Here is a 23,592-nt window from a genome sequence, read left to right as displayed (position 1 = left end):
AAGATACACTTCACAACCTTGTTCTCCAACTTTGTTTACTTCTCATTTGGCACGTGTGCATATGTCTCGCAACAAAAAACTCTAAGATGTCTCGATGAAGACTTATGGTCTGACCATGTCCCCATAGACATTTTATCAACAAGAGATGATGTAGGAGACATGTTAATCAAGTAGCAAGCAGTGACAACAAATTCAGCCCAAAATTTTGTTCTAGACCAACACCACTCAACATACTCCTAGCCTTCTCCATCAGTGTCTTGTTCATTATTTGTGCAACTCCATTTTTCTATGAAGAATATGGAGTTATCTTTTGTCTATGAATACCACAATATTTATAGAATCCATCAAAATCAATAAAGCATAATTCACCACCATTATCAATCAAACATTTTATTTTCTTTCCAATCTCTAACTCAACTATTGCTTTAAACTCATTAAATCTACTAAAAACTTTAGATTAAATCTTTAGAAAATATACCCATGTCCTTATGCTATAATCATCAACAAATGAAGCATAATATGTGAATTTTTCAATGGAAGAAACATATATAGGAACAAACACATTAGAATGAATAAGATCCAATAAACCACGATATTTATGAGAAGTCAAGTAAAATTGAATGCGGTTTTGTTTTCCTTAAATGCAATGCTCACAAAAATCAAAATCAAGATTAACTTTTTTCAAACTTTCAATAAGGTTTTTATTTTTGAAGGTTCGTAGACCATTTTCTCCAATGTGACCAAGTCTCAGGTGCCATAACATAGTATTCTTTGCTTGTAAATTTGATTTAGAAGAAAGAGCACCCATAGTTACCCAAAAACCATGACCATCTATTGAAGGTGAAACCTTGACATCTTCCAATGACGTATTTGTTGACTATTTTTGTGTCAACTTAACTTCATCAGGCTTGAGAAATATATCACATAACCTGTGTGTTATGCGCACTGTATTGGCATCAAAGGAGAGGAGTTTCTTTTGCCTTATTACTCTTTTTAGGCTCAATGTTTTATTTTTTAGTTGATCGATCGGGGCGGTCAAATCACTATGGGGTACCGGTTGGAGGGTTCTAATTCATCTGCGGGTCGATCTCTATGTCATTTCCATCGGCTAGCTGAAAGGTTTTTTGGCTTTGCTTGCGTCGTCGCATTCCTTTTTGGCTCCTCCTTTTTTGTCTCGCAGACGAGCGAACAGTTTCCTTTTGCTCCCGCTCCCCTGTGGGGTCCTTTTTGCTCCCTTTAGATTATGTTGCAAGTCGACAGGCTGCCTTTTTTGGTTTCTCCTGCGCCCCCAAAGGGTCTTCTGGCTGCTCCTATTTGGTGTTGCGGGCGAGCGGGAGACTTGCTTTTCCCTCCTCACTTCCCCGCGTGTTCGTTCTGGACGCTCCCTTTTGTTTCACGGGCGAGCGGGGAGCTAGTTTGGTTTCTCCCATTCCCCCGCAGGGTCTTCCGGCTTCTTGACGATGGTGTTGCAGGCGTGCGAGAGACTCATTTATCTCCTCCCGCTCCCCCATGTATCCTTATGGCAAGCATTTTTTTGTGCAGCGGGCTAGCAAGTGACAATGGCATGCATGCGACAAAGATGTAGTGGGCCCGAACTTTCTCCATTGTTGATGATCACTTAATCTCTAATCAAACGACTGCATTTTAATCCTCTATTGGGCTCTATTGGACGCTTATGTGGCGAGATCTCATGCATCCATTTGCACGTGAAATCTCTCAATCGATGGCTGAAATTCAATTTTCTCGGTGGCCATTGGAATTCAATTCGTCTGCAGGAGGTGGTTGTTGACCCCATGGTCGAGGTCCTTATTTTGCTCAATTAACGCCCCAAGTCGGATCCTTTCTACATTCAACCACATATTTTCACCATTACTCCAGATTGGATTTCTGTAGACCCATTTTGCCAGGTTGCCCATGCCCATTTAATACATTTTGGAGACTTCCTTGCCTCTGTCATGCCACCATGATGCATCTGTCACAAAGATGTCTTATCCTGCAACCCTTTTTGCCTCTTTCAGAGATGATGACCATTTGTAGAGGGTTATTACACACCATCAGATCAACTTGTCGAGCTGATCTTCTCCTCCTCTTGGATATTTTGTAACCTAATCCTAGGAGGGTTAGGGTTTCAGTTGTGATTCAATTTTGAGTTATGCCTCAACTATAAAGGCAATTTTGGTATATTTTCCTTAGGATCTTCTCTCTTTTATTCTGCATAAAACTATGTTCTTCTATATTTTGTAAATTTTTCTTTGCCCTACATTAATAAAGCTTGTATGTTTTACCTAGATTTAGTTCATTCAAATCTGTGTGAATTATCACCTCCTTTTATGAATGCATCTCTTTTAGTTTTCTCAGTTGTAGTTGATTGTGTTGAATCCATCTTTGAATGCAATTTGTGAGTATCCCCCCTTTGTATCTTACAAGAACCCTAGCCTTCATCTTTTCTCAGATAACTGATTTAGATAGAATCTTGTGTATACCTTGGACAGGTTTTGTTAATGTCTTGTGTAGTTACAGGAAGGAAGGTCAATATTTCATCTAGGTGCAAACCTTTTCCCCTCTTTCAAGAATTCCCTCTTTCTCCCTGTAACATCGTAAATTGTACACCCTTGCTAGGGTGGTACAATTCTACGCTTAGTTTAGCACCCGCCTTAGTGTGTTTGCATCTTGCATTGTAATTTCCCTTTAAGCATTTAATGAATTAATTTAATTGAATCTAAAGTCACATTTCATCACTTCATACATCATAAAATTGGGCCCTTTACCCTAAGTGTGACCCTTTTTATTTTATTCCTCCAATAAATCATTAAATCATAAACCCTAATTATGTCTTATTTCGGCCTTTAAGACCCAATTTCACATATCAAAACATCTCGAAATCAGTTGTAACTTTGGGATTTTATCTAATATCATCATATTTAATGACCTTGAAAATTTGGTGAAAAGTTGGTCGGACCGTGTGCAAGCACAACACTATCCCTGACATTTTTCTCAAAAATTCGGGAGCATAATCCTATGATATTATAATGCTTAACCCTAAGAAATTGGTGGGAAAGTCAAATCCTAGGTTGGCCTAAAGACGAAATTAAGATCCAGGGTTTCATACATAAGAGCTCTCTTTCTTCATTTGAAGGAATGGAATGGAATCTAATATGAGCTAATCTAATCAATCTAAGAACAAGGAAGTTTTGGGCGAAGCAAGCATAAGGAGCCTTCTATGTAGTGAAAGAGAAGCCTATGTGGATTCTTCAACAACATTCAACAACATTCATCAAGCATTCATCAAGTATTTGTCACGCATTCATCATCAATTGGGAGCTTTGAAGACATTGAAGAATAATACGAGATCACCAATTGACGATTGGCTTGTACCCCTCCCTTAGGGGTTGGGTGTGATTTCATGTTGTTCTCATGTCTTTATATGATATTTATTACATCAATTTACATATTTACATTCATGCTTTAGATCACTTTGCATCATTGATTTAGAGCATTTACTTTGTCAATTACAAGCATTTAGGGTTTACTCTTTAGGGTTGCTCTAGATTGTTTGCATTCATCCTAGGGTCTTGCACACACACACAAGATTCCTACACACACTATTTTACTATACAAATTGCCTATTTGTGGAGGTGGAAATCACCAACACAGGGTTTTAACCAAGGCAAAGCCCTATAGCCACCCAAACCCCCTTCTTTTTCAGTTGCAGGTGTAGAAACAGGTACCCGGAAGGCTTCCCAAAATCAACAAAAGGCACAAGGACAGTCCCAAGGCCTCAGACTACCCCAAATCCATCAGGGATAGGAGTGTGGTGCCCTGGTCTCCCTCAATTGCAATGAATTTTAAAAGGGTGAAGGCTCAGGATCTCAGGTTTGCAGCCTTTCAGTTGCAACTCTCTATCAAATCATCAAGGACAAGGGCGTGACGCCCTGGTCCTGGTTAGTTTGGCTCAGTTTTCAGCATCAGGTACACATCCAAATTCCTCCCCCTTCTCTACTTTCAATATTTCAGTATCAGATATGCAAGTGTATGCAATTTTAGTTTATGTATGCTTCATTGTTTATCTCCTAGCATAGTTCATCATAACATTCAATTGTGCATATATTTCCTTCATTTACAATAAGAGGAATAGAAACCCTAAGAGATAATCCTTGGCTCTCTCTTTCTCACAAGAAGTAGCCAAAGTGAGCTATCTCTCTAGGCTCTTTCGTATTCCCAATGTGTTGGCAAAAGTGGGATTAGGTCCTAGTCACCTGGTCTTGCTTTTTCCCCTCGACACTCCCTTTTCCTTGTCAGAATCATTAGAGTAGGTCCTATTGCATTAGATTGAAGAGGAAGTCGACCTTCTCTGGAGACTCAACCTCACTTCTGCAAGTCCCACACTTGAGAGGTTGTTTCCATGTTTCACAAGGTTGATGATCGAGGTTGATCATCACATGGTGCAACTTTTGTGACAACAGTATCCACAAGTTTTCTTTTCATATAAGTACTAGTACACTCAATAGTGCATGCATCCAACTTATATAATGTGTCAAATCTGACACCTCTATCAATCACCATAACACCTCTCACCATTTTTCATACTGCATCAAAAAAAGACTACCCACACACCTGCATCTATTAGTTTTCTCACAAATAACAAATTACCTGTTAGTACAGGGATATGAAACACACCATTAATCCTTTTTATTCTACTATCAAGAAACCTTATTTTAACTTTACCATGACCAATAATATCTAAATTAGAATCATCACCCAAATGTACCTTACTTCCATCCAATTTTTCATATTAAAAAATCAATCTCTATTAAAGGTCATATGAAAAGATGCACTTGAGTTAGTTAAACATGCATCACTACTTGTATGAGTGGCTGAAACTGTAATGAACACATCACCATCTTTAGTCTTCAAAATAATAGAAGTATTGTCGATAGCCATAAAAAATAATCCCATAAATCAGGTAAAGAATAAAGCAAGATCTAAAATTTCTCCTCCTCAATTATCTTGACACTAAGAGATGCCAATTGAGCCACCAACATATTGAATGCTTCTAGGTGGTCTATAATTCATCCACCCTCTCTCATCTCAAGAATGCAATTTATTCCTCAAGATAATCTTGTTCATAAAGATTTGGCTTAATATAGCTCACTAAGTTTCTTCCGTAACTTCTTTATAGAGGACTCTTTCATGGATATTGATCAAAAGAGAGTCTTCCAAGCACAATCTGATTATACCCTTAGCTTTGTGGTCCATAAAATCATATTGAGTAGCCATATGTCGGTCTTAAAAAAATTCTCATCAATAGTATCCCACATATCTAAATCTATTAACATAACAAACCCTCAATCTTCAGCTTCCACATCTTAAAATTATTTCAAAATTTTTTTCTCCACCTCTATTCTCCCTTAAGAGCTTGTCATTTTGAAAATTCCCACAACAAGATCACAAATTATCTTCTACATAAGCTCCCACTAAAAACTAGATTAGTTCAAAAAGATCGACAAGCCATAATTGAAATCAAAGGTGATCAAGATTTGATACCCCTTGAAAGGATGTTAAGGTAGAGGAACAAATCCCTACACTAAACTAGAGAGGAGGGTTGTGCAAAACTTTATAGATCTTTACAATAGTTAAATAACTTAATAGAAATAAACATAAATAGCATGCATACCATAACACAAAAATTTATGTGGGAAAAAACCTTTCAAAAGAAAATCCCCACACTCTAAAAGTCATCCAATGTACTATTTAGAAATCAACAATAGATTACAATATACTCATAGAGCAAGCTTTTCACAAGAGTATCACCAACAAAGATCCAGAGGCAACTCAACAACTACTAGACTTTTATAATACATCTCAACACACAATCGTTATATGATGCCCTCATAAAATAGGGTTGTCTTCTATGGCAAGAAAAGTACACAAAATATCCATCATTAGATCTATGACCCAATGATAAATGATCAAGGATAGAATAAAAAAAGTTCCACAGAGAAAAGTATTAGATCAAACAAAAGAAGACTAGATGGTACATGATAAGTAATCGACATTGATGCTATAATTGAAGCATTTAGGGGAACATTATTGGTCAATGTAGGAGATGTTCATCCAACTTAGGTTTGAAATAACAATTCCACACATATATAAACTTTAAAATAGAGATAATAGTTAATATTATCTAAATTAAACAACAAATGTGGGTGCATGGATAAGGCTATGTGGCTCTTCTATTTGCTCACACATGCATCCCTACATAGTAACCTACCTATATGTGACATGCCCATCTCGTGATATGTAAAAACAAATTTTAAGTAGTAGAAACATTCCTTGCCTCAAATTTGAAAGATAAATTTTAGTTGGCAACCAATATTATTATTCATTGCAAATAGATTGAAGCAACAACTATAGGAAAATTGGTTTTGGTTCTTGCAAAATGTTGAGGTAAGTCACTTGCAATTGTTTCAATAAGTTTTTTTAACTTGTATTTACTCATTGGTAAGGGTTTCATGGAGAATCCTAAGGGAAAACTTGCTTGGCTTGGAAGAGGGTATATGTTCTTCCTTGAAAGTGTAGTACACCAAAGTGCCCACCTACTCTGAAATGTTCCCTATTGTGATGTGGGTGATAACATGCCCATATTTGACAAAGATGATGAGGTTTATGACAATATTGAAGGCTAAAATGACACCAAGATTAAATGATTAATTTCAAATCCAAGAGTAATTAATAATTTTAAAGGAAAATACATACAAGAATTGCTTATAGAGGCCCAAATCTACCATCAACTTTATTGCATGGGATAATATATCTATTCTCTGTAGTTCTATCAAATGAACATGCACCTTACAAGTAGTTCAATAGTGCCTCAAACATATGATACGAATTCTTAAAATCTAAAAAGGATAATTGCTAACTCTTCAAGCTTGCAACGTTAACCAAATCACAAAATTATTGACACATAAAATATCAAGCCATGGTTAAGTCTATGAAAATAAGCATGATGAAACAAGGATGGAAAGAAATCAAGGACGAGGAAGTTGGCATTTTCAAGTTTAATTAGCTCTGAAATAACTTATATAGTCCAAATAAGCATAAAAAAGAAAAAAAAAGACTTCTACTAAATGTAGATACTAAAATTGTTAAAAAATGCATATGCATTTGTAAGAGCCAAATAAATACAAAAAGATCTATCATAACTATAAATTACAACAAATACACCCCAAAAACATTTTGGTACTTACAAAGATTAGTGATGTAGACACTCCTTATAGTCACACCTGCACCCTATTGTACCTAGTGATCGAGAACACCATATGCATAGAATAATAATCCATTTATTTACAAAAACAACACTCGACGAATGCCTTTGTAAATAAAAAGATTAAAATATTTACTGAATTGTCTAACCCTATCTAAATCTCACCAACGTTCATTCTATTTACAACCCAAATTATATATAGCAAGAAAAGGAAAAGCTTGAGCAATGATCTAGCATCTAAATGTAGTGGAAAACCAAAAGCTTATACCTTCTCTACTCCATGGACTTAGCTAGAAGTGAAGGCACCCTTCTTCACTTGGTTATTTTTTGATGGTTGATATGCGGATTGCTCTCTGAATTGCACAACAAAAGATGAATGTAGAATTAAAATAGCAACATAAGTTTAGCTCAAGACTGTGTTATGGATATGAAGGAGAAGGCTCCAATTTATAGATTTTTGGAAGACAAAATGGATGGTTGAGATCAAAAGTTGATGGAAGGTTGGAATTCAAGGAGAAAATTTGAGTTGGATTGAAGGCTTAGCCTCATGACAAGTGTCACAAGGGTGGAGGTATTGGGAAGAACACTTGTCATTGTGTGAGCACATCTTGGGAAGACTATGAGAATGACAAGTGGAAGCAAAAGTGGCAAAGTGGAAGAGGTGTAGGATGGGGGATATGACAAATGGATGAAAAGGGAAAATGTAGGGTGACTCTATTAGGAAGAGAATTCTCACACGTGTGAGTACCCATGGTCAAAGAGTGATGTGGAGGCTTGAAAATGACTTGTGCATGCAAGTCACTTAAGAGGGGAGTCACATGTGGACTTGGGTAGGTGTGAAGAATTTTAAATTGGAAGAAATTCTAAGGAGGATTAGTTAGCCTAAACCACTAATTATTTTGGCATTAATTACTGAGTTTAGTGGAAGGGTTTGTAGGATTCAAGGATATTAGTTAATTAATTAACTAATTTGGATTAGAGGAATATTTGATTTATGGGCTAAAGTGGAATTTGATTTATTATAATAAATCAAACCTTTGGGAGGAAAGGGGAATATAATTAATTGATAAATTAATTATATTAAATGGGGGTAAATGAATTAAATATAATTTAATAATTATTTGGGAAGGATAAAGAGGCTAACATAATTAATAAAATTAACCATGTTACAAAAGATAAGTGTATATATATATATATAGTCATGTAACAATTTGTTGCAAATGTTGCGAATTTCTCTATACATCATGGACTATTTTTATAGACATTCTAGAAGATGATGCATTTGGTAGCTACAAAGTGTGCTAAAAATAAACTAGAAGTAAATAAAATATCTGAACAACATAACAAACCAAATCAAATATTTACCAAGGCTGATCTATATTTACTCAACACAACCCACATCATACAAAACAACATGATTGATTTACATTTACTTCAACAATATTTAATACAATTCATTTTGTCCCCCATTCTATTCAACACTAACAACTATAATTGATGTTAAAAAATTACAATATTAATTATTTACCTTTACCTTTATTCAATAAAAAAGTATCACATTACATATGAAAACTAAGTGAAACACATACCTTTAAAATCCCATTAAACCAATTTAAATTATTTATCCTAACCTTTATTACTTTGTCAAAACATCAAACAACCACCAAAGAATTGTTTAAGGGGAAGCTATTTCTTAAGTGAAACATATTTCCCACAAAACCCAACCCATAATATAACCTTTCCTATTTCAAACAACAAACAATCACCATTAAATTATTTAGTCCAAGGTAAAAAAATTCAAAAAAATCCAATCTAATAAGATAGGTCCCATGAGGGGCTTAAGCTCTATTTTTAAGGAAGAGGTGGTCCCATGAATTTAAAAAAATAGTGCTGCGTATTTTGAGCGCATGAAAAAGGGGTGGGGCTAGAAATTATATTATGCACATAGTATAGAAGACAAAGATATTATATTCATGAGACCACCTCCTTCCTAAAATTGTGGAGTTTACATTTTCAAGATGAACCACACTACAAAATTCATGGGACCAATAGCTCTAGCTTTATTTTTTAGGAAGCTCCCCTCCATGGGACTCCGACCTAAGTCTTTATTTGACATACTCCTTTGGTTGCATTTTTTTTTCTCCAAGGTTTAAGTATTATGCAAGAGGAATAGTAAGGCTATAGTGCATCTCCAACAAATTAAAGAATAAATTTTACAATTTTAACATGATAACAAAGCCTAATCCATATAAGATTGCATTATGATACATGCAAATTACAAATTCTACAACTAAAAAATTGTTGTCCTATTACTTTGAGATTCTTTCTTTACTCTAAACATTAAATGGATTGTACAAAAATTGATTAAATTTCTTTTATTTTCAGAATAACCTTCTCATTGCCTAATTCTATAGGACTTTATTGCTTTGATGCAATATATTTAAAAACACCAATTTATAATATCCATCGCCTAATAAAAACTTAAAAAATCTGAGCCTAATTCGTGGCATTCACAATCTCAACTTAACCTCAAACCCAGCCCACAAAAATAGATCACCTCGTTCACATGCAATAACTACAGTCGACTAACAGCAGTCAACCGTTGTCAAAACCAAGCTATCTTTCACTTTTTATATCTCTGTCTTCTGCCCTTCGTTTTTTCTCCTGCGTTGGAGAAGCTCTCCACTTTTCTCTCTTGCCTCCACTCTGACCAGATCTGAGATTCGAAGCCGAGATCTATACCAGGTATGCTGTAGATTTTCTTATTGCTATAGATTATGCATTTGTTGTCTGAAGGATTTTTTTTTTTTTTTTGTTCAAAATATTTTTGTTAGGGTTCTGCTAAAACGCTTTGATTTCGAATAACGAATTCTTAAGAGCTCCAGTGTTCTTCGATTTCAGCTTCTTTTTAGCTGTTGAATTGTGTCAATTGCGTCTGAAAAGTATAGATTGCGTAGTGAGATTTAGTCTGTCTGTCTGTTTTGTGCCAGAGTTTGTAGTTGATTTAGATGGGATTGGGGTTTGCAAGGGACTCTAACGCTGTTTGCAGCGATGTCGCTATATGATCTGAGATCTCTATTATTAGTTTTTAAAATGACGAGTGATCTTTGTCATCCGTTGAAGCCGTAATTTTCGTGTTTCGTCTATTTCGACTAAATGCTAATTTATCGAATTGAGTCTTTTGTCGCTGAAAATGTCGGATTTGGTACCGTGGGTGTTCTTAAATTACTTGGAGCGCGCTGCTGCGATAAGCATTGCAATATTATAACTAGGATCTTTATATAAATATATACATATATATTTGAGGGGAGATCGCTTTGTTATTCCACAATTTTCAGGTTTCATGGATTTTTTAATATTGAATTGTGTCTTTTAACTGAGAAAAATCTAGAATTTGGCACGGAGATTTATCTTAATTACTGGTTTTAAACCTTAAATTGTGTTTTTAGGTCATACAGGAGTCAATTTTGAGAAGCTGGTGTAATCCCTTCCAAGCAATGTTTCTCTCTGATTTGCAGTCTCTATTATGTACTTTTGAAGGGCGATCTGTGTTTTTTGAGCGAGGCTGCGAATTTGACGTTTATTGGATTTCAAAGTTTATGTAAATTTTTCAATTTGAGTCTTTCGCCTATGAAGAATATTGGATTTGACCCTCAGATTTATCTTAATTGTTGGACGTTTAAACCTAAATTGTGCATGATATTGGGATTCGGACAGCCTTATTATATTCCCTGCGTTCTCTGTTATTTTATTTTGCTGGTATGTGATATCTGTTATTGGATGCCTAAATAGGACTAATAGGACTAAATAGGACAGCCTTATTATATTCCATATTGACACTTAGATTCATCATAACAATTAGTTTCTAATCTTTCTGTGTAGCTCATTTGGACAGGATTAGGGTTTAATACAGGTCTATAAGACATTCGTTAGTAATTTTGTTTTACGTTTTAGGAAGCAATCTAATTAGTTAACTTTTAATGGTGAGAAGTTATCCAATTAGTTTTTAATCCCTTTTTTGTGGTTTATATTGGTAGAATTAAGGTTCCTGATATAACTGTTACTTTGTTCATTATCTGTGACTGTTTATTTATTTATTTGCATTGAGGAATTATCCATGTTAGTAGATCTTTGAATGGTACTGATCAGTATTTTGGGACAACTTTTTATGGTGAGAAATTATCCAATTAGTTTGTAATCCCTTTTTTGTGGTTTATATTGGTAGAAATAAGGTTCCTGAGATAACTGTTACTTTGTTCATTATCTGTGGACTGTTTATTTATTTATTTGCATTGAGGAATTATCCATGTTAGTAGATCTTTGAATGGTACTGATCAGTATTTTGGGACTGACCAGGTTACACGATGGGGCTCACATTTACCAAGCTTTTCAGCAGGCTTTTTGCTAAGAAGGAAATGCGCATTTTGATGGTGGGTCTTGATGCTGCTGGTAAGACTACCATTTTGTACAAGCTGAAGCTTGGGGAAATTGTTACTACCATCCCTACCATTGGTGAGTTTTCCATACGAGCACTATTATTTTAAATTGAACAGAATGTCTATCCTTTTGGCCATCAGTCCTTTAATTTAAAAGCATCTTTGATGGCTTGCTTGTCTTGTTCTTGATCATTTGGAAACATAAAAACTAAATCAGTTAGCATGACTGAGTGAAATGGATTGACTTACTCAACTCTAATTACACAAGTAAATAAAAAATTCTCTGTCTGACAGAATAGAGGTCACCGTTCGTTGGTGGCATCTGCAATCTGAATTTTGAATCAATGAATTTATAAATTTGTTGATGTGCATTGTCGAGTAACTATCCTGATGCATCATCACCAACCATTAATTTGGGGTAGCCCTCCAGCAAGGGGCAAGCAATTGGTGAATTCTTCACAAAATCTTCCTTGTCAACTCTCTGCATGGATTTTCCTTGGCCATCTATTCTAAGACTTTGAATGTATCAAAGGTTTTTGGAATCATCCAGCCCACGATCCTCCCCATCTCCTCTATTCCCAGTAGCAGGGTTCTGAGTTCAGCTTCTTTCCTCCCAATACTTTCTAGATGGGCCTCTGGACCTTGAACTGCAGGCTTCTTGGCATCTAAGAGTCTTCTCCTCAACTCATCAATAAGATTCCCCAGGGTATTATTTTTGTCAAAGAAGTAGTAATCTGCAAAAAGTTGTGATTATACCTGATTAATTGTGGGTCATGGAGTCAGCCGATTTATTCCCTGAAAAAATCCTGATTTGTGAAAAAATTGTTGACCAATCATTGACCCAATTTTCAACAATTTTTCACATTTAAATCATGTTAAAGCCCCCCCAAAAAACAGCAAAAAAAGTGAAAAAAAAAGATCGTTGCAAAAACCCGCAAAACTCTAGAAAAACTTGTGAAATTACCGAATCACTCAAAAATATGATGGCCAATTCTGAGATGTAATCAGAGTCAGTGCGAAATCAACGTGGAAACGGTTTGTTATTTTGTCCCTTAGTTTTCTTTCTGACCTTTTGGAAAACCCTAATTAGAGGAGCAATGGCAGTCATCAACCGAATTTGAAAAGGCCTCAATCATCCTATCATATATATATATATGATTTTTAATTTATAACTAATATATTTAATTTTTGCTTAGACAAAGACATACAATTCATTGTAGGAGCAATATATCCAAAGTGCTCCATGAAATAAATTGAATGACAACAAACAAGCTTACATACTTGTAATAAAACAACCTCCAACACATAATCATTAACATGTCTCCACCTAAAATAGTAGTTGCAAACTAGGTATTGCCAAAACCAGTGGCTTGCCAATCTTTTACTTCAACGAAACAAATGCCTTTTGTTGAATTCTACCCCAGATAAAGGATTTACCAATTGCCATTAGGGAATATAAAGCATTGCAATTGTGGAATATGATTTGATAAGCTTTCTCAAATATTGAACTACCCCTAGAAAACTCCTTGCCTCAATCACAATGAAAGTCTTGGATCACTTCAAAATGGCTTCCACTTTTACTAAATTCCTAACAGTAGCTGGATCGCTGTCTGATAAATTTTGATCTCAGGTTACCTCATAGACCTAGCTAATATTTGATTTCAGACCTAGACAAATATTTGGTGTATTTGGTAACTGCCCTCTTAAAAAGTTAACTGAATTTTTGCCTATACAATCAGCAATATGAATATAAACAACAAAAATCTATTTTCTACAATTCATGGGTTAAACTCTATTTTATTTGTTCTCTATATCTCTATGCTATGGACAATGCTCTTAAAGTTTTTAAAAATATAGTTTTTGTGTATTTTTCTACAATTTTTAATGTTTTTTCTAAAATCCGTTTTTTTCCTGATTTATTCCCAATTTTTTCAAAATATCTTATACTTTTTTGGTTTGCTGAATTTTTCCCCAAACGATTTTTGCTGCTATGTTTTTTGTCATTAAATATTTAGTGTTTATCAACAATTATTTTGATTGGCTTCACATTCATTTCCAAGCCAAAAATAAGTTCTACACTTATCAATGCCAGAAACACACGCTCACAGTATTATGGACTGTGGAAACATCATGTCTCTAAGCAGAAATACGGGTTTACTTGGCTTGCCTTCCTCACAAAGCCTGGCTGAGGATATTGTCTATGGAGACCAGAGCAGCATCCACTAGCTTGTGCTTCACAGCTGGAATGACTCTCTAATCCTTAATTGAAACTTTCAAACTTGTAGCGCATAACCCCTACTAAGTGCACAAATAACAAACACAAAACACTCCAGCAACAATTATACTTGTTAGTTGTTTGTATTTTTTTATAATTTTTTGCAAAAAACATACATTCAAAGGGAAGTCTACTGATCTTATTCAACTTAGTGGGTGTTTCCAGCGTACAAATTCTATACTAACTGATGTGTACTTCTCCCAAGGGTTTCCCTCCCAAGATGATAGGTTCACACTTGAAGGGTTTTGTCTACAATTCACCCAGCTGCTGTAGCAATACCACAGACACTGAAATGGGAGTTGTCCCCTCTCTTCTGCTTATACTCTATTTTATAGATACAGCTCCAAGTTATTTTCAATCATGGGAAGTGTTGATGTGTTTTTTATGCACATGCGAACACAGAATAAAATACCAAGGTATCTTATCCTCTCTTGAACAAAGTCTCTCATATGCTACGCTTCGCGATCAAATGAGACAACTCCAAGGTTACGAAATGTCAGGTCTTGACGTGTGGATAAGTTTAGTGGTTTGATGTGATAATGCTGGAATCACAAGGGGACTTACGTTGTACATGAATGCTCAATCTTATCATGGATCAGGATAAGTATGCCGATAACTCAGGATTTGGCAATGAAGCTCTAAACTTAATTCTTACTAAAAAAGGGGGAAAAGGAATAGGGTTCAGGAAATCTATTCTAAGCTTAGGAATGTAGGAAATGATGAATGGATCTAGTGGAATCAAACCAGGCAAGGTCTCACAATCAGCTATTGACACAAGCTTAGTGCAATCGTCTAAGGTATACTTAAGGATTTTCAGGCTATCACCATCAAACGTTGACACCATCCAAGTTGATGCTTGTCAAGGGACGAGTAATAGTTGAAGTTAAGCTTACTTAAATTCCAGTTGACCACACAAGGGGCACTTACCAGCGGCAAGAGGCTAGTGGTATGGATTAAGGATTCCACACAAATGAATTCAACAAATCTTCCACTCAATCTAACATACATGAAAATAAATTCTAATCTAAATTCTAATCTAAATTCTAATCTAACTTGGAGGAATTGAGAACCATGAATGCAAATACAACATTTGAAGAGCAAAATCACCAACAATTGAACAATGATTAGGATTCAAATAGCTGTAGCATATACCAACAATTCTACAAAAACTCTCTCTTACAAATGAGAGACAAGGAGGCATATATAGAGCCTCAAAAGAAATAAATGGCTCAGATTGATTCGAGATCAACGACCAAGATTACAAGATAAAACCCTAATTAGGGTTTGTACAACCACCATTACATTGGCCAATAAGAAACGAGGGTAGGTAAGATAAATAATATTTGATGTAGTGCCATGTGTCACCTATTCCCTCCTTGAATGAATGTTGACTTGGTACCCTTTGATTGAACGGATGGTGACTAGGATGCCACCTCAACTTGCCTTGCACACTTAATCAATTTGCCTTGTACATTCTTCATCTTCACAATGTTTGGAATCCTTTATGATACTTTACATTCGATCCTTATGCTAAGGAATTCCATAAACTGTTCTCTCCTTATGTTTGGAAAATTTCCCAATCTTGGAATCTTGAAATATTTCCTTCCTTGACGCACTTTGATATTGAAATTCCTTGATGTAGTTCTGGATTTCTTGATGTAAAATCCTTTGTGTTCATTTCTTGAACTTGCTTTCCTTCATTTGTTCACCATCAAAGTGAAGTCTTCTTCATGATTGATCTAGTCCTCATCTTCACCTTCTGGAACCTCTATCCGGAAATCCCCATCCAATCTTTGAAGTACTGATCTTCCTCATCCGCATTGCGTGCATCCTCCTTCACCTCAAGCCTTGATCATCGTACTTCCTTTCCTCGTAACAGTCCTGCAAAACGAATAAGCATTGAATCAAACACTAGTATGATAAACTTAACTTCAACCTTGGTGAGAAATTCATCTGCATATGGACTGATCATTCCTCAAAACCATCCGCATTATCCTTGTCCATTCTTCACTTGGTGGAAATTTGATGCCTATCTGGACAACTTCCTTCCTTTTGTTAATTTTCATGATCAGATTATCCACAATAAACAGAAAACTAAAGTTCCACAGTAAAGCATACAAATAGAGAATCACACAACACAAGACTACCCTGGGAAAACCTCCCTCTAGGAGGAAAAACCCAACAACAACAGATCCTCAGATCTGATTATGTTATATTGAATTGTAAGTACAATAACAACCCAGCTAGGGCACAATTGGAGTAGACTTATCTGAGACTTGAGTTCTGATCTGAACTTAATGAATTTCCAGAATGATAAAGAGCAGACCCCTAGTTCATGTTCACAGTCTGCAGGAGCAGATTTGGGCAAATATCTTCTACACAAACATGAGGAGAGATTCACTAGGCTTGAGAGTGATTTGCTTGCCTAGAAACCCAATATGTCACATGAAATCAGGTTCGCCATGCATGATAATGACTTTGCTGTCCTCTAGGAAGAATTCGCTGTCCTTCTGAAGTGCAGATCAGAATTCGCATATAGCAGAAGATGATTGCATGAAATACAAATATATGTTTAAGCCTTGCAAGTGGCTGGTATATATATGGGGTTCATCTTTAACTTATCTCTAAGTCGACCCATTTAACCTTGGGCGCTAAAACCATTTTACATATTACAATGATGTGGATAGGTCCACACGTTTGGAGTGTAGTCTTAACTTCTCACATTTCAATATAGGGTCGGCCCTATAATGGAAGCATGAGTTTCTTTTATGTTTGGCGTGTAGGATATAGAGGGGCCAGCCCTATTTGTTTTACACATAAATACAATACAATAGATAGGGCCCTGCCCTATAAGGATTCGGATGATGCCTTAAGGCAATCCAAATCCTATTTATTTTTCTGACCTAGTTACAAAATCAACACCTTTGGTATTCCGCCCTGCAATGGAAATACGACCCTCCTCCAGACTCACTGTCCTTGAAAATCTTATGTTGACTGGATCACCATTCCATGGAGTGGAAATCCGGACACCATCAGGACTTTGTTCCTAACATTTTGTCCCAACATGTGATAGGTAATCTTAGAAAATTGTAACACCAATTCTGGAAAATAGGAAGGTTCGGATTAAAGTTTGGAAGATTTTCCTTAAGAAAAACCGATTTTCTGATCATAATTGCTAAGTCTGATCATAATTGCTAAGTCTGAAGACACCCATGTAAACTCAGAAAATCAAGTATTTGGAGCCCAAAAATGAATGTCCAGGTCTGGAAATATCACTTGGAGGTTTGAAAACACTCAGAAAGTGATTGATTCTTTTATATCAAAGTTGTAATAAAAGTGATTTTCTGAGGACAAAGTCTGAATACGCCCTCCAATGTCTGAAAATACTCAGAAAATGGTGTATTGAAGTCTGATTTTCTGAGGACAAAGTCTGAATACGCCCTCCAATGTCTGAAAATACTCAGAAGATGGTGTATTGAAGTCTGATTTTCTGATTCTTAAGTCTGAATACACCCTCTGAAAGTCTGAAAATGGCTCCAAAAAGCCTGAAGAGACACTGAAAATGATGAATATCAATGGCTGGAAGTGGTCACAGCCATGTCACATGCTTGCATTTGAATTATTTTGACCTTCAAAACTCAGAAATGGTCACATCTGGGCACAACTATGTTGCTGGAAATGAAGTTTCAGTCTGAAGACAACCTGGTATACTCAGAAAAATGTCAAAAATGGTGCCCGGAAGTATACCACAATTCTGAAAATGCTTGGAAAAGGGTGTCGAAAAGTCTGATTTTTAGTTCTTAAAGTCTGAAGACACCCTTCCAAGGTCCAAGAATGGCTGCCCAATGTCTGAAGACAACCTGCAACTTTAATAAATCAGTCATTTAAACTTGTCGCAATCATAGGAAACACCTGTATTTGATGAATTTCACCTTTCCAAAGTGAAGTTTGTCAAATCTGGGCTCAAACAAAGGGCTGGTAAAAAATATCTAAGTCTGAAGACAAATCTGAAAATGGAGTTTCAGACTTAGATCAACAATGGAAGCTCCACCAAATGCCCAAAAAACTCATAAGAAATGACGCCCAAGTAAAATTTTTCAAGTTGGCAAGTGGCTGGAAATGAAAATCAGTTTGAAGACAACCTGCAACTATGGAGTTTCAGACTGTAACAACAATGGCAGCCCTTGAAAATGCACTGAAAACTCCTCCAAACAGCCCTTAACCAAAATCGCCTTAGTGTGGATGAGCTGGGCAATGAAGAATAATTCTGAAAATGTGTTCCCAACCAACAATGGAGGTTAAATCACTCCTAGCAATGGCGCCCAGCAAGGTCTGAAATTAATGGCAGCCACCAAGCATGAAGAAAATCACCCCAAACAACGGCACAAAGCACTCCCAAATAAAAATCGAAATTTTCCCAGTTATGGCGCCAATGCCAAATTTTGAAAAATGTTATTAATGGCAGCCCTTATCTGCAACAATGGAGGTTGGAACAGCTAAGCTGGAAAAAATGGAGGAGAAAAGAATCCTCAACCCAACACTTCACTTCAGCACTTTGCCAAAATTCGCCAATAAGGGAGAAAAATCACCTTTCATGGAGACAGCTGACAAATTTAATAATAAAATAATGTTGGAGACTCCTCTCATATACTTGCGTTTACCTTTCACTTTCTCCACACAAGCAATGTGGGATAAAACACTTGTATAAATACTTGCTTGGTGAAAACCTAACTTGCTTCTAGAAGGTTCAAATATTAAATGATTATTGCAAGTTATTTAATTTTGCTTTAAAATTTTAAATAATCATTAATAATTATTTAAAAGCAGTTAAAATGGGGCTTATTTATTAAAATATTGCAATTTAAATCCAAAATTAAGCCTCAGGGGAAAATTGATATGAGCTTGGACAAAAATCCATGCTCAATTTCATCAAAATGCACACAAAAACCCTCCCAGGGGAAAATTGATATGAGTTTGGACAAAAATCTAGACAAAAATGCACTCTACTTGCAAAACATCACCCCCAGGGGAAATTCGATATTAGTCTGGACAAAAATCCACACCCAAAACTCACTTAACTTAGAAAAATCACTCCCTGGTGGAAATTTGACCTCAGTCTAGATGAAAATCCGGGCTCAAAACTCTTCAAAATATTCCCAGTGGAAATTCAATCCCTATCTGGATTAAAATCCGGACAAAAATCCTTACAAAGATGCTCAGGGGAAAATCGACCTCTGTCTGGATAAAAATCCGGACAAAAATCATCATTTAGTTGTCACAAAAATCCTGGTGGAAAATCAACCCAGGCATGGAATTATCCTTAACGTTGTCCGCACTTCAGTCTGCACTCCAGTCCGCACTTCTGGTGGAAAATCGATGGCAGTCTGGATAAATCTTGACACTTAGCCAAATTTTAGCACTTCCAGGGGAAAATCGATATGAGTATGGATAAATAGTGGGGGAAAATAGTAGCCATCATGGATTTAAGGGGAAATCCATGTGTAGTGTGGATTTTGAGTGGGGGAATGGGTTGGGTAGTCTGGAATGTGAGTGGGAAAGCACCTCTAGCATGAAATTTGACCCTTTTACCCTTGGAATAAGGATTTCCCTTTGGATTTTATCATTTTAATCACTCAAAATCACTTAGAAACTTTAAATTTAGACTGGACTTAGGCAAATTTTCCAAAAATATGAGCAAAACGCTAGGAAAATATTGGAATAAAGTGCGAAATCAATTTAAATAATACCTTAGGAGCAAGAAAACAACTCCAAAAGGTCTGTGAATACCTTTGCACTTTAAAATCACTTGATGCACGTTTTTAAAAACACGTTAACGTTCAAATAGGTCAAACACTTGGACAAAACTTAGGATCATTAAAATATCAACGTTTGCAACTTGATCCTATAACTTCAAAAAAACCCTAGACGGCACTAGGCAAACACTAGTAAACTAGGCAAAACTTCTACTCTAAAAAGCGAAAAGTGGGGGTCCCCATTTGCAATGGGGTGATGTGTGAAGACGTCATAACAGGAAGTCAGTCCACAAATGGTGTCAACTAACTGACAGTTAATATCTTCAAATGTAGACAGTTAACTGAACTTCACTCCTTCAATATTGTCAATCCATGATCATAGCCAATTGCTCCTAAATTTGGTGGCAGTTGCAAGATGCACATATTCAATCACTGCTCCACTGGAGAATACAAGGTGCTCAGCCAGCTTATTCTTAAAATGCCATGTACATTTCTAACTGAAAACTGAAAGTAACTACTCTATCTAATAGCCATCTTATGTTGACAGTCCATTCACTAAATAGCTATGGATTGCAAAAGGGAACACAATAAATCCTCCCTCAATTGCTACAGATTGTTAAAGGGGATATAGTAGATTCTCCCTTCCTGAATTTGCTTGCCCTTGAGCAAACAAAGCTGGTTGATCTATGATGTCAGCCAACTGCCTAGTGGCATCTGACAACACTTTGTACTATGCACACTGGTTTTACCTTATCTTTAGCCCAACAGATTTTGTTCTTTGTTGCATCAGGGATTCCTTCCAGTGACTCAATGAATTCAACATGTTTGCCCAAGATGCTCAAGCACAATTCATCATGTGGAGGAGTTATAGTCTTGGTTTTAAAGTTTTCATCTTTTGCAGATGCTCATTAAATTAGAGAAGCAGATTTCCTACTTCCAGTAATCTTTTCCTTCTGCTTTTCTACAACTGCTGCTGCTCTTTAGTTAGGACTAACTAGAAGTTAGGTAAACTTGGCTTCTATTTGCTAGCATAATATTGTTAGTATCTTTAGGATATGGTTGAAGATAATACTTAAACAACCAAGCTCGTAAGACAAAAGCTGATTGTTTTGGAAGACTTCTCTGTGGCTTCCATCATGTTGTTGTAGAGCTTGTTTTTGTTGCAGCTGCTGATCCATGAATTGCAGATGAGAAGTTTGAGCTTTTTATGACTTGCTTGAGATGGCATACCTAGCTGTTTGGAGTTTTGTCAGTGTTGACTAGTACTTGCCTCTTTTTTGAGAGCATATTGGGGTTCTATTGTATCTGGTTTTGTAGTGTGTCCTCACCTTGAATGCTTACCTTGTAATGACATGGTGTTAAGTGGTGCAACAAATATTTGCAACCATTTTTTTTTGATTGGTAATATGATGGGTGATCATAGTGTTTACCTTCGATTTTTGGAAGATTTGTAGCAGCATCCAAATTCTCTCGATTATTATTAATGGAACAAGAATCAACTAAAACTGTAAAACATTCTTCACAGATATGCAACATGGCTACCTTGTAAACCATTTTTGCATGGCAATGGTTCCATCTTTTCAATGCTTGAGATCCTGACGAATGTTTCAGAGTTTCTTGAGCACTGCTATCAATCATTGGAGTATCTCTTCCAAGTATGAAATCTTTGCATTCAACATGCAATGTGGAGAGTTTCTTCTTCATCTATCTTTTGTTGTCATTCCATCCTCTTCTGTTTTGAAACCTCTTTCTGAGTATTGCCAAGTAATTGTCAAAAGTTACTACAACCTTGAAATCTTCCGATTTCCCTTTATACTTCATGAGGAGTATGTCTAACACCTATGGCAGATCTGGATTTTGCATGCTACTTTGAAGCTGCAAATTTTGTTCTAGTAACTCAATCTTTCTATCTTGGCTCCTCTGAATTTCCATCAGGGTATGAAAAAGGTCTGCCCTCATTCCTTTTGTCAGACTACTCAAAATTTCCTCCACGATTTACAGGCTAGCAGGATCACAGGTCTCATACCATTTTAGTAACCTACTAAATGCACAAATAACAAACACAAAATACTTCAGCAACAATTGTACTTTTTATATAGTTTTTCTAATATTTTGCCAACAACATACATTTTAAGGGAAGTCTTATGCAACTTACTGGGTAGTCCCAGCTTACAAACTCTAACTTAGTGATATGTACTGCTCCTTAAGTTTTTTTGCCCCTAAGATGATAATGTCATGCCTGAAGAGTTTTGTCTCCAATGTGCCGAGCTGCTGTAGCAGTGTCACAAACACTGGAATTACAGTTGAATGTTTGTTAGTTTTCCAAAAGTTCCCTCTCTCCTGCCTTATGTTCTGTTTTATAGAACCAGCTGTCAGTGATCCTCATTCATCAGATTTACTCAAAAGTGGGTAGCTAACTGAACAACCGTCCCACAAAACTATTAATCCACAATCACAAGCAGTTACTCCTAAATTGATGGCATTTAATTGGTCAGTCCACCTCTCAATCAGTGGAGTTAAGTGATAGGACCTGTAGACTTAGTTGCTGCTTAACTGGAAAACACAAATATTCAACCGTTGCTCCACTGGAGGTGTAATGTCCCCAACCAAAAATTTAATATTGCCCTTAGATCTGGAAGATAGATTCACAAATATTACACAAAACTTCACCAAAAACACCCAAACTAGTTAGCTACTTTTGCAAAGAGAGCCTGCTGATTTAAATGGAACTTTATAGAACATTATTGAAAATGATTTTTCTGATATGTGCATCATTTAATCAGGTCTGAAACTGATGTACTGCAGCAGCAACATTAATACATTCAAACTCCAATTTATAAGCAAAACCCACAAAAACTGTTATAACCAAATACCACCAATGTCACTGTAAACACCACAAACTGATATTGATTGATTTACAAATGTAAAATACATAGAATATGATCTGATATGAGATTAATAACAGCAGCAAAGCCCTTAAAACACATCTGGAATTGCTGCAACAATATTAATGAAGCCCTGAACACACACAACGGAAAATTGCTGAAATCTTGAAGCTCCAATGCAACTTGTTGATTTGTTTTTTACGCACATGCGAACACAGAATAAAATACCCAAAAGTATCTTATCCTCTCTTGAACAAAGCTTCTCAAATGTTGAAGATTGGCTTAAGGATAACTTGAGACAACTCCAAGGTTCTTGTATGTCGGGTCACGACGCGTGGATAAGCACAGTTGGTTGATTTGATTGCTGGTATCACAAAGGGACTTACATTGAATTGTCAAACACTTGAATCGCTGGAACTTGATCATTTGATGTTGCAATATGGTGATGCTTTTTGTCCTAGACTAGCTTGAGTTTTAAAAAAGGGCAAAAGATGGAGGGTTGAGAAAGTCTATTCTAAGATCTAAAATGTAAGAATATGTATGAATGATTAGATGGAATCCTACTGGGCGAGGTCTCACCATTAACTTGAACAATTTGACACAAGCTCAATGCAATCTTCTAAGGACATTTCAAAGATGTTAAATCATTACCATAAACATTGCTCACCATTCAAGTTAATGCATAAACAATGGATGCATAACAATTTGAAGTTAAGCTCATATCATTTCGGTTGACCATGCAAGGCGCACTTACAATCAGCAAGAGGCTAGTGGTATGGACTAAACGGATTCCACACAAATACATTCAACAAATTCTTCCATTCAATCTAATCAACATGAAAACAAATTGAGAAGTAAAGATCATGCAAGTTGTTGAAGTAACAAATCAAATTCACCATAACTTCAACAACAAGGTTTGACACAATCTTTGCCTCCTAATCTAACTTCTATTCTAATCTAGCTATCATCTTAGCTCTAT

At 36.1% G+C, this 23,592-nt stretch overlaps 1 protein-coding gene across 1 annotated transcript in view; it reads left to right on the top strand.

Annotated features, from left to right (window-relative positions):
- Positions 1-9,820: 9,820 nt before the first annotated feature.
- Positions 9,821-23,592, top strand: part of LOC131071899 (ADP-ribosylation factor 2) — a 28,235-nt gene continuing 14,463 nt past the window's right edge. Inside the window, exons 1-2 of the mRNA XM_058007870.2 lie at positions 9,821-10,009; positions 11,621-11,776. Of these exons, the coding sequence (XP_057863853.1) occupies positions 11,629-11,776 (148 nt within the window). The 5' untranslated portion in view covers positions 9,821-10,009; positions 11,621-11,628. The remainder of the gene's footprint in view (positions 10,010-11,620; positions 11,777-23,592) is intronic.

This window comes from Cryptomeria japonica, chromosome 10 (genome assembly GCF_030272615.1).
Source record: "Cryptomeria japonica chromosome 10, Sugi_1.0, whole genome shotgun sequence".
NCBI lineage: Eukaryota > Viridiplantae > Streptophyta > Pinopsida > Cupressales > Cupressaceae > Cryptomeria > Cryptomeria japonica.
The sequence above is the reverse complement of the archived record's forward strand: the minus strand, read 5'-3'. Positions and strand labels throughout refer to the sequence as shown.